The sequence below is a fragment of the Lagenorhynchus albirostris genome, chromosome 5, assembly GCF_949774975.1.
Source record: "Lagenorhynchus albirostris chromosome 5, mLagAlb1.1, whole genome shotgun sequence".
NCBI classification, from domain to species: Eukaryota; Metazoa; Chordata; class Mammalia; order Artiodactyla; family Delphinidae; genus Lagenorhynchus; species Lagenorhynchus albirostris.
The window spans coordinates 32,536,285-32,549,012 of NC_083099.1; the positions used below are offsets into that span (position 1 = coordinate 32,536,285).

At 48.5% G+C, this 12,728-nt stretch overlaps 1 protein-coding gene across 1 annotated transcript in view; it reads right to left on the reverse strand.

Moving 5' to 3' along the window:
• BFSP2 (beaded filament structural protein 2) overlaps positions 1-9,224 on the reverse strand; it is a 69,329-nt gene extending 60,105 nt beyond the window's left edge. Inside the window, exon 1 of the mRNA XM_060149185.1 lies at positions 8,736-9,224. Within this exon, the coding sequence (XP_060005168.1) occupies positions 8,736-9,224 (489 nt within the window). The remainder of the gene's footprint in view (positions 1-8,735) is intronic.
• Between the last annotated feature and the right edge of the window lie 3,504 nt (positions 9,225-12,728).

The window sequence follows — 12,728 nt, forward strand, 5'->3', positions numbered from 1 at the left end:
TCTTGTTCACGTTTTTGCCAATGTGTCATTGGGAGAGATTCTTAGAAGTGGGATTGCTGGATCAAATTTAATATACATAAATGCATATAAATTTGTCTAGAAATTGCCGAATTCTTCTCTACAAGTGGTTGCAACATTTTCTATTCCCATCAGTACTGTCTGGACTTCCCTGGAGCTTCACCAACAAAATAGATTGACATATTTGTGGAGTTTTGCCAATCTGATAGGTGAAAATGGTATCTCAGGTAGGTTTTGTTTTATTTTTGTATTTCTCTATCATGAGTGAAGTTGAGCAAACTTTTGTATGGTTAAGAACCATTTTCATTTAATTTTAATTTCAAATGTCTCTTTATATCTCTAGCTTATTTAAAAATGAGAGTGTTGCTAGCTTTTTTTTTAAACCTCAAATTTTAAATGCTGTTTATAGAATAGGGATATTAACACTTTATATTCTAAGTTGCAAATACTTCTTTTTTAGTTTGCCATATATCTTTCAGTTTTGCTTATGGTGTTATATGGCAATGTAAAATTTTAAAAATTTTTGGTAATCATATTCATCAGTATTTTAAAAAATCAATAAATTGCTTTTAGATTTTGAATTGTATCAAGAACGAATGTTCCCACAGCCAAGTTATAAAGGAATTTAGCTTTGTATGGCTTCCTCTTTTTTTTTATTAATTTATTTATTTTTGGCTGCACTGGGTCTTCGCTGCTGCACGTGGACTTTCTCTAGCTGCAGTGAGCGGGGGCTACTCTTCATTGCGGTGCACAGTCTTCTCATTGCAGTGGCTTCTGTTGTTGCAGAGCATGGGCTCTAGGCGTCGGGGCTTCAGTAGTTGTGGCGCATGGGCTTAGTTGCTCCGCGGCACGTGGGATCTTCCCGGACCAGGGCTCGGACCATGTCCCCTGCATTGGCAGGCAGATTCTTAACCACTGTGCCACCAGGGAAGCCCTATTTATTTTCTTCTTTTTTTTTTGGCTGCATTGGGTCTCAGCTGTGGCGTGGGCTCCTCGTTGTGGCATGCAGACTTCTCTCTAGTTGTAGCGTGTGGGCTTTTCTCTAGTTGTTGCATGTGGGTTTTCTCTCTCTAGTTGTTGTGCAAGGGGTTCAGGGTGCGTGGGCTCTGTAGTTGTGGCATGCGGGCCCTTCAGTTGAGGCATGCGAGCTCAGTAGTTGTAGAGCGTGGGCTTAGTTGCCCCGCGGCATGTGGGATCTTAGTTCCCTGACCAGGGATCGAACCCACATCCCCTGCATTGGAAGGCGGAGTTTTTACCACTGGACCACCAGGGGAGTCCCAGACATGTCGTGTTAAGTTTATTTAAAGGTATTTCATTTTATTTTTTGCTATCATAAATGAGATTTTCTCTTCCATTATATCCTTTTTTGTTGTTTATAGATATGAGGGGCATTGATCTTTATTTCTTTTTATAACCTGCTACTTTACTAAAATCATATTATTGTTTGTTGTAAAATTGTCACATGGAACCTTTTGGACTCTCCAGAAAGACCAGCATTTTCCCTTTTTTGTTCCAGTTCTTGGTGCTTTCCGATCACTTTCTCTTCTCTGATGGCATTGACTACTACCTCTGACCAATGTTACGTAGTAGTAGAGATAGTACACATCCCTTTCTTTTTAATTTCTGCAGGAAGGGCACTAGTGTTTTCTTCTCAGAGACAATTTATGATTCAAGAAAGTCTCCAAACATCCTCATTATCCAGATGAGGTATCAAGATGCAGAGATCAAGGAAGAACTTGCCTCGAGGTCATGTGAGGCCTGAGTTTGACCTCAGGGCTCTCTGGTTTCATAATCCCCAGTCTTTGCAGCAGACCCTCTGTTTTTAATTATCTAGATTCCTCTGTCCCTTTCCTCAACACGGACCTCATATTTTAACAGATCTTAAGAGATTTAAGAGTGGCTGAGCTCCGCGTATGGGAAGGGCACAGAGGCCCCGAGTAACAGGACTCAGTCTCTCCCCTAATTTCTTTAGCAATTCTGCTCCCTCCCAGACACTCTATGCAGCAAAAACAAGAGCCCCCAGGAAACCACCTTTCTTAGAAAGCCGCTTACTGACCACCTGTATTACTCAGTCAAGAGCCTCAAGCCTCCTTCCCCTCCCCTGCTCGTCGGAGGATTTTTTCAGTCTTACTCAGCACTCTCCCTCAGAGGAATTCTCAATATATTTTTCTCTGTATGGTTACATTTCTAATGATACTTCAGTGTCCCTTATAGACTGGCTAACAGAGTAACTATCTTACTGGCCTCCTCTCACTAAAGAAATTGTATTTCTTGAGCAGTAGACTGCGTGGTTTGTCTTGGGTAAATGCATTCAAGCTTTTGCAGGCTCTAAAACTGCTCAGTTCTTTCTCCCTCCCCCTTTCAGGGACACCAGGTTGTGAATCACAACAATGACCCTGTTGCCTTTCATTTTATTCAGAGGGGAGGATTCTTCTCGTATCTTTTATTTAAAAACCTGCTAGGACCACAAGTGCTGTGGGGAGAGAAACCTGGCCCAGACCTAGATAGCCTAAGTTTCCAGCTATTTCCCCAAATGGGTAGATCCCCAGAGTATGGGGTCTCTTTCTCTGCAAGGGACAGAAAGTGGGACTGTGAGAGCAGGGAAAATATTCAGATCAGGCCCATTTAAAATTCTAATCCTCTTGCCTTTCAATAATTTTGATTTCTCCTGTACTCCAGCTGACAGCCTCTGCTGTTGGAGGTGTAAGCCACTGGTTTCTCCCATGGAGACCCCTAAATTCGATGGAGATTTAAGCCGCCACGTTCCCTTTTCTTTCCCAGGCAGCATCTCTGCGGACCTGGCCTCCGCCCGCTCCGTGTGCTTTGAGACTCTGTGGCTGCACCTCCTCTGTCCCCATTCTCCTTTTATCTACAGCTCCGAGGAAGGGAGGCTGCTAATTCCAACCTTGTGTTTGACCTGTTTGAGGATGAAAGGGCCTGATGTTGCTGTCAGAGCTTATTATCAGTATTATTCACTTGGCAAGAAAAGTCAGAGCACTCAGCAAAGCCAGAGAGGGAAAGGACCACCTTTTGCCCGAGCAGTGGGCTGGTGCCCAGGTCCTCCTTGGCCTCTGTGGCCACCACCTGGGAATTCTTCCGTTTTTACTGCTTAGTAGAAGTATCAATAGCTGAGAGGGTCTAACAGAGCCGAGTCACAGAGAGAGAGAGATTTGGACTTGAAAAGGAACTTCATATACATTTAACTCTAACTAGGACCAGCTCCATAATTTGTGGGTCTCAGTACAAAATGAAAATATAGAACTCCGTGTTCAAAAAGCAGGAGAAAGGGGGCCTTTAAAGGTACTAAAATTTTCCTTTCTTCCTGGTTTTTCTCTTGACCTATCATGGTCATTTTTGCTGTTTAATCTTGCAATCCCTTGAGCATAGGGATAGTCATGGGAAAGGTGCAACCCTCAAAGGCACCCAGGGGGCTGTGCCACATGATTTGGGGCACAGTGTGGCCCACTACTAAGGGATTACCCTTCCTGCCAGCCACTGGACTGAGGTGCCAGGCCCTGGCCAGGGATGGGGAAGTCCAGCCAGGCATCTCCCTTTCCTATAGACTGGCCACCCTAATCCATGGGGGACAGGAGACCCCCAAGAGTACTGAACCTCAGTGCTACTCTGTAGGCATCTGGATCTAGTGTAGGCCAAGAGGCTCACCCTTTCCCTGTCAGTTGCCTGCTGAGTGCACCATGGTGCTGCCAGCCCTGGATCTGCGCCCCACCCAACATGCCACCCTGACCTTTTCCGCCCCTGTGACCAGGCCTCTGCTGGGGGTGGGGCAAGGCGGGGAAGGTCAGATGAGGCCTTGGGTTTCCAGGGGTCATGGGACCTGGCTGTCCCAGGGAGACAGGGACCCTGTTTGAGCCAAGGCTCCAAGTTCCTGACACACGCTTCATCATGCCATTGGACTTCACTTACAAAATACAGATTCAAAGATACAGCTAGTGAGAGTTTCAAGATGGTGGCTACTGAGTCTTAAATCCCAACTTTGGGGGCCTTCAGAGCTCAGGTTCCATAGGGCTGTACTCGGCCCATACCCGTGAAGCTGGCCCTGACTCTGACCCTAGTTCTTCCAAGGCTCACAAACTTATACAGTGAAAGAGGATGGAGACAATTTCCTCAGGCTGCTTTCCCGACCCTGCTATGGTGTGAACCCCTGAGTCCCCGTTCTGGGCTGCTTTCCATGCTGTGGCTTTTCCCACAGTGGCAACAATCTCTTTCCCCCTCTCACCTTTGTTTTTCTGAATATGTGCCTTTGTCTCCTCATGGTTGGTGGGTGAAAGCTCTTGGTGGGGGTGGGAGAGGCCCCTTCCCAGAAAGGCTCTGGGAGCTCTCAGTTAACACTGCCCTGTCCCCTTCCAACCTTTTGTTCTCTTTTCACAAACAGCTACAGAAGTGTTGGACATAAAAGGAAATCATGCTTGTCATTTGTTCTGAACTTCCCCATGGCTCCTGCAGCCTGGTTTGAGAATGTGCTGCTGAAATGGACTTCCAGTCCAACCTGCTCTTGGGAGACAGAGGTCCCTGTTGGATTTTGTTAGGGGCCCAGGCTAAGGAGGAGGTGACGTGTCTCTCTAGGTGCCCAACCACCATTCAGCCCCTTCAGGGCTCAGTAACTGAGAGCTTGATCCCAGGCCTCAAGCACAGTGCTGGTCCTGAGGAGTCAAAGGTCAGGGAGGGCTGCACAGTAGAGGTGCCATTGAACTGGATTGAAGGGTGAGGAGTTCTGCTGGGTGCACAAGGGCGGGGAGGTGGTTGCAGATGGAGGAAAATGGGCTTCCAAGGGGCGAGGGTAAGGGAGCGTTGTGAAGGGTAAGGAATGCGGGGGCAGGTGTTTGGAAAGATGGGCAGGAAGCTCCAGGCCAAGAAGTCCAAGTGAGGGCAGAGGAACAAGAGTTTTCGGCTTCTGGATCCCAGCAACCGCCAGCACGTGTGGCTGCCTCTGAGACTCTGTGAGGAGGAGGCGACCCTTCCAGAAATAAATGGGCTGTGGAGGTGCAGGGGGCTGAGCTCTAGGCCGGGGACGGGGAGAGGGCCTGGGGGGGTGTTGGGTCCTCCCTGAGCAGGGAGGCAGTGGGGCCTGCCCCTCAGTGGGAAGGGTGTTGTTTCTCAGTGCCCAGAAGTTGGGCCTACCCTTTGGGGACAGAGAGGGCTTAGGAGGGAGCTGTCTCCCCAGGTTCTTGGGTGACGAGAGGACACTGTTGGTGGTGGGGGGGAAGGAGTCCTGCTAATAAGGCCCTGAAGGGAGCCATGGCTCCAACAGCAAGCCCTTGGCCAGAGGCCCAGCCCCCGGGGGCAAGTGCTCTGACTGAGGATGCCACACTGCACGTGCACAGCCCCTTTTCACATCTTATTTCATTTCATGCTCATAGCGGCCCATTCTACTGGTGAGGTGTTCGTCCATTTCAAAGACGGGGAAAGGGAGACATGGAGCAGATGAGTGGGCGGTCCATGTGAGTGGCAGAACCAGGATTTGAAGGGAGGTCCCGCTCATCATTGAGCATCGATCGTGTACGTGGCTCTAGGTATCTGTAGTGCCAGGAATGTATTTCTATGCTGTTAGTCACTGATTTTACTAAATACATTACATTCAGTTAACCCCCTAACAGCCCTGTGTAGCAGATAAAGTGATCCCCAAATTGCAAATGAGGAAACAAGTTCAGAGAAGTTAAGTAACTGATGCAAAGCCACCCAGCTAGTAGGTAGCAGAGCCAACAAACAGCCAAATGCAGGTTCCCCTGACCCCCAGCTTGTGCCCTTTCTATTTGTCTAAGTGATCCTGGACTGTGAGGGTCTAGACACGCAAATGACACAGGACAACATGGTAGCTGCCGCAGTGGATGTATGTGCAGGCTGCCAAGCGATCACAGAAGGAGCAGGAAAGCAGCTCAGAGGAGTAGCCAGGTCGAGGGCATGTGGTGTGTTCACGGCCTCCCAGGTGGGTAGTGTGGCTAGGATGGAGGTGGCTTCAGAAGGGCCTTGTGGACTGAGCCCCGGGCTGTGGATTGTGTCCTGTTGGTTAGGAGGAGCCCAGAGGGTTTGGGGCAGGGACATAATGCAGTCAAATTGCGCATGTCCAAACGAGCATTCTGGTGATGGGGTGGAGAATACGGGTTGGAGAGCAGGTATCAGCAAAGCCATCTTAGAGCCAAATGTGGGTCCGTTTTGCAACAGCAACAGAAAAAAAATCGTGTGTCTATCTCAGATATGTAGAATTTTCTTTTCTCTTTGATGGAACAGAGCTAAACATGGCTGGAGGACTGGGCTGTGTGATACAGAAATAACTCCACTTTATAGGTTGTTCTAACTGTATCTTCAAGTCCATGTTTTATAAAAGAGGAAAAAGAGAACTCTGTATTCATACCTAGAATCTCACTTAGAGTCACCTGAAAGGAAAATGACCCCCATTCGGGGGCTGACTGTCTTGTCTGACTTTTCTTGTCCACAGCACTGTGCCTGTACTGCTCTCACTGTGCACTTCTCTAATCTGTAGCCTACCTGCAGGCAGGACCTATGCGACTTATTTATCTCTATGGACTTGCTGGAATACCCACAGCGTTATTATACCCATTTTACAGATAAGGAAACTGAGGCTCAAAGAAGTTGGGTAAGTTGCCCAAACCTCTGGAGCCAGACCAAGTCAGTCTCTGTTGAGTATGGACTAGGTTTTGTGGTCATACTTTTTGACCTAGAAAGTGGGATGCCTGACCTCTTGTGAAAAGTCAGTGTGACATCTGAGTACAAGAAATTGTCTGGCAAATGCTGAAATATTGGAATATTCCAATATCGAAATATTGGAATAGGGGCGTTCTGGTGGTTTACAGGATACAAATATTTGGAATCAGCACTGTTGGAGAGAATCCTGGAGGAATGGCTGTCTGAGATTTGCCAGCTTTAAGGCCCCGGACTGCTCTAAGATGGTTCTCCTCACAGCATAGATGGATGCAAGCAGAACAGCAGCTCTGGGGAAAAGCCAAGAGGACAGTGTTGGGTGTCATGCGTACTGTGCTGTCAGCTAGGCACCAGCTGGTGGTGGGGGAGAAGCATCCTGGGGTGAAGTGGGAGGCAGGAGGGGCAAATGGGGAGCCCCTGAGTGTGTGTGCCCAGCATCACCCAGCCACACACGAATGAAGGTCCGTGAGCTCCCCCCGTGGGCTGCGTGCTGGGTGCCCCAGGGTGCGAAGGGTCTGAGCTGGCAGTTCCTGGCTGGGCTAGAGGCTGATTTAGCTCAGAGGGATGCCAAGGCCAGCATTTGTGGGAGCGGGGGAGGAGAGAAGCCAGCCACCCACAAAGAGACAGGTGAGCTGTGCAAAGCTGGCTGCGGCCCCAGCGTCAGAACCACAGGCTGCAGGCAGATGTGACAGATGAGCTTAGCACCCTGGAGAGCAGGTCCTGACCAAGTAAGGGACAGAGAGGAAACCTCTGTGCCCTGCCCTGGCCAATAAGGTAGCCACTGGCCACATGTGGCTATTTAAATTTAAATGAATGAAAATGAAAGAAAAATGTTAACTTCTCAGTCTCATTAGCCACAGGTCAAGTGCTCAATAGCCAGAGGTGGCTGGTGGCTACCAGACTAGACAGTGAGTATATAGGACATTTCCATCATTGCAGAAGTTCTCTTTGAATGTAAACGATCTCATTAATATTTTTATATTGATTACATGTTGAAATAACATTTAAAATATTTTGAGTTAAATAAGATATAGTAATATTAACCTCACCTGTTTTTTTTTACTTTTATTACTGTGGGTAGTAAACTTGTCAATTACCTACATGGCTCAGATTTCTACGGGACAGCCCTGTATAAACGGATACAGGAACACACCTCCATTTAGCTATTGTTTTTTTTTTTGTTTGTTTGTTTTACATCTTTATTGGAGTATAATTGCTTTGCAATGGTGTGTTAGTTTCTGCTTTATAACAAAGTGAATCAGTTATACATATACATATGTTCCCATATCTCTTCCCTCTTGGCGTCTCCCTCCCTCCCACCCTCCCTATCCCACCCCTCCAGGCGGTCACAAAGCACCGAGCTGATCTCACACCGGTCAGAATGGCCATCATCAAAAGATCTAGAAACAGTAAATGCTGGAGAGGGTGTGGAGAAAAGGGAACACTCTTGCACTGCTGGTGGGAATGTGAATTGGTACAGCCACTATGGAGATCAGTACGGAGGTTCCTTAAAAAACTACAAATAGCTATTGTTTTTAATGCCACATCCATTCAGTGGTATTCCATTTGACGATGGCTGTAAAAACCCGTTCTTAACACAAAGGTTACAGAGTCAGCCCAGGCTGATGGGACAAATGCAAGCTTTGGACCTGGAAAAATTCAGGTTCAAATCTCAGCTCCATCTCCCGACTGGCTGTGTGATTTTGGGCACATAACTTCTTTGTGCCTCAGCTTTTTCATCTAAGAACGCAATCAGTGAATGAGCCTCTGCACAGCATTGCTTTGAAGCCTAGAGGAGATAGTGCCTACACAGGGCCTGGCGTGGGCTTGGCCCCGAGTACACCTCAGTAAATTGTGGGCCCTGTTATTCTTGTTATTGTCATTAACGGTTTTAGCATGGAAGCGTAAGGGGTTAGGGTCAGTCTCTCTGGCCTCAGACCACTCACTTCCCTGCCCCCTGCCTCGGCACCCTTGCTCTCTGATAATGACCCTCCAGAGGTGCAGCAGGCAGCCGTCAGCATCCTCTCCCAGGCACTCACCTGCTGGCAGCTGCTGGTCCATGAGGCCCGGAGGGCACTGCAACTCTCTGAGCGCGTGGCCTTGCTGTCCAGGTGCATCCGCAGCTGTGCCTCCAACTCCTGGCTGATTTTCTCAAGGGCGTGCACCTTGGCCATGTATTCCACCAGGCAACCCCCCAGGTCCTCGACGGCACTGAGGTCCCTCTCCAGGCCTGGAGCGGGTGCCGTGGCCAGGCCTGAGCTCCGCAGGCCCTGCAGGAAGACGCTGCTGATGCCCAGGGCCCGGCGGGTCACGCGGGCACCCAGGCCACCTGTGCACCCACTGGGTGTCATCCCTACATAGACCCTGGGTGTTCGGGCAAGACCACCCACGGCAATAGTCCTGGAGGCTGGGAGGCTATCCAGGGAGGATGATGACTGTGCTCCCCTGAAGGGTGCCTTGTGCCGCTGAAGCGGCATGCTGGAGCTGGCCCCCGCGGGCGCCTCCACCACCACTCGCCTTGTGCTCATCGCCCCTTCTGCCTCTGCTGTGCCTGGTGGGTTTGCAGAGCCCAGTGGCTTTTGGTTTCCAGCCCCAGCGTCCCCGTGACTTGGCCTCTCTGGCAGCTTCCCTGTGCCAGGGCTGCTTTGTCTGCTGTTTTCCATGAGTTTCCACCATTCACCAAGCTGAAAGGGAAACAGCCCCCCCAGGGCTGTGTGCAGAGAGGCCCTCAGGCGTTCTCCGCAGGGTCATGTGCAGGCTGTGTACGTGTCCTCCTAGATTTTTCTGTGGGTAGTGGGGAGGCTGGATCAGTGCAGGCTGTGAAGGTGGCTCATCTGGGCTTGTGTATTTCGCTACCTGAGAGGGCAAGGCAGGCACCCAGCAGCCCCACTTCACAGATAAGTAAACTGAGGCTCAGAGACCTTAGATCACAAGTGCAGCGAGTGGCTGAGCCAGGACTGACTCCAGGTGTTCCAGGGCTGATGTCAGGGATCTCCAGCCTTATCTGTGTTGTGTGTGTGACTGTGGAGGTGTGCCTGCAGATGGCTGTGAACCAGCCTTGGTGGGAGGCAGCCCCAGGGACTCCAGAGAAACAAAGTAAGCCTGTTGCTTCCTTCACGCCCCCTCCCTCAGTCCCGGCAGCAGCTTCAGGTCCCTCGCTGGCACCTTCCTGCCCCCCTCCCCCTCCGCACTGTATTCATCAGCTGCTTGACCTTGGCCACACTGCTTCACCTCTCTGGACCTTATTTTCCATGCACTGGCCTGGGCTCTTAACTCTCTCATGCACTAGACAAGGGACCGTGGGCAAATTCAGGTCCCACACATGTCAGCCACCTACTGTGCTCCAGATGTTCACCACACCTCTGTTTCCCCAACTGCCAGAAAACTAGTAAATAAAAACAAAGAGGTTTTCTGGAAAGATCTTTAAGGGTGCTCCAAGTTAGGATTGGATGACACCCTCTAGACTTTAACTCATGCCCTCAGTATCCAGAAAGGATCTTGCAGCCCCCAGGATAACAAAATGGACTAACACCCACTGCATTTAAGTTTAACCCTAGAGAAATGAAGTATCCAAAACCCAGAGCTGGATATTTACCCTAGATCCTGCAATATGGGAATGTACCTTGAGGAGAGAAGGGGAAGGGGTCAGCTGAATCCATCCAGTGCTGGGCAGATTTCCATGCTTTACTTCACTGAGTTCTCAATTCGACCTTAGGAGGTAGGTTCAGGGTTGACATGCACTGACATTTGGGCTGTGCAGTGCACAACTCCAGAAGCATCTTCATATGTCCTATGATCACCTATTCTCCCTTGTGTGATGACAACCTGAGAGCTGCTGTGACTCACCCAAGGTCCCCTGTCCAGGAGGTGGCAGAGCTGGGATGAGAAGGCCTCTTCTGACTCCTAGTCCAGTGACTTATCTAGGACCCCCTCTGTCTCCCTAAACCCAGAAAACAGGGTACCTCCCAATGTCACACAGGCAGAGTTAAATATTCTGGAATATTCTATGTACTCCTCCCTTTTTCTTTCTTCCTTCTACTTTTTCTATTTGAAATGATATGGAAGGTACTTTATAAATATCAATGTTGGTTATATGATTATCAGATTAAGGAACCAGCTTGATTAAGTAAAGGCTGGCAGTGCCCCTTGTTTATTTAGATGTGGCTTTCTCGCTGAGAACACCACCTCTGGTGCACCCCGAAGGCCCATGGCGCCCATTAGTCTGTGTTATAATAACATCCTCTTAAAACAGGTGATGCTGGGCTTCCCTGGTGGCGCAGTGGTTGAGAGTCCGCCTGCCAGTGCGGGGGACGGGGGTTCGTGCCCCGGCCCGGGAAGATCCCACATGCCGCGGAGCGGCTGGGCCCGTGAGCCATGGCCGCTGAGCCTGAGCGTCCGGAGCCTGTGCTCTGCAAGGGGTGAGGCCGCAGCAGTGAGAGGCCCGCGTACCGCAAAAACAAAAAACAAAAAAACAAAAAACAAAAAAAAAACAGGTGATGCTGATGGGTCCCAGGAGCTGCAGGAATTCTAGGATGCATCATCCAAGGCTAAATGAAGAGCTCAAGCCACTAATTACATTGTTTACAAAGGTGCCGTGTTTAGGCACTGTGACTCTACGGAATGGTGACACTCAGTGGCGAGGTTAACTTCAGATTTCTCTGACCAAAGATATTTACAATACAGTCCTGAGCCCAGGGAAGGGGAGGAGGGTGTGTCTTGACACCAGTATCTCCAAAGACCTGAAGACAAATGACTTTTGGGAGGAGAAATCCCAAACATGTTTCTAAAGAATTTTTTATCAAATGATAAATGGCTATTAGCTCATCACTCTGATAAAAATCCAACTTACTGTTAAAACAGATTTAAAAATACAGATGGACAGGTAGTGTTGGTACTGAAGGAAGACTTAAAAGTTATTTAAAAATGAAAAGAATGCAAAATGTATTAGCAACTTAATCCTCTGGCTAATAAAATAAGTTTATTTATATATACATGGTAGCTGAATTCTGTGGATAAGGAAAAATAAGTCATACATCCCACATATGTATATATAACATATGTATCTCTGATTACATATATTATATATAAATTTTACTTTTCAAACAGATTTCTTTCTCTGTATACACACACACATTGATATTTTAAATGCAATCACTGACAGAAATATTATAAGGTTGAAAGATCAGACAGCAACACGCTGGGAAATGAATCTCAGAGCAACACATAACCTGCTTCTTTGTGGGCTGAAGAGTCTTTGAAGACAGACAATCACCAAACTCATGTTAAGTAGGTTCACAGGACATTGAGAACACACACTTTTGAAGGCCATCTTTTTTTTTTTAAAGGAAAATGTAGGAAGAAAGGAAAAAGTTATGATAAAGAGACCACAGCAATAACACGAACATATGACTCAACATTCAAGTTCAGGTCCCAATCTGACTATAAGAACATCTATATTCAAAATATACTATCAAACTATTTTTCTTTTAGAGAAAGGAAGGTCAAAGCAGTTATCTTCTCTCCCAGCCACTATACAGTAGGGATAAAATGGAGAAGCAGCCATCTCTGGAAGCCCCTCTCACATCTCTGGGGGTCCGACCCCTGTTGGCCGTGGGCCCACGGGGCAGCAGGTGACCACCGATGGAAAGAGCAGCGAGGGGAGACGTCCCCGTGACCCCCAGGCAGGCCTGCAGGGCTGAACAAGAATACAATGACATCTTCCTCCCGAGCCATCTGCTTTGGCAATCTTGTTATTTTAAGATCCTGGGAGGAAGGTTTAGAAAATTACAGCTCCACACACCAAGGTTTCTTCCACAAACACGTTCCTCAGCGGTGTGATGTGATGGTCTTTTGAGAAAACAAAGGTGAACCCCAAAACGTTGGCTCCTTGGAGAAGAGCAAGTGTTCCGAAGCTCCGGGGCTGGGATCCACATCCAAACCCTCTCCAGAGAAAGGCACGCTGTCTAATGCATTTGTGGTTGGTGGGAGGATGCAGGGATGTGCTTGGAGGGGAGCCTTCTGTCGCCCGGGAA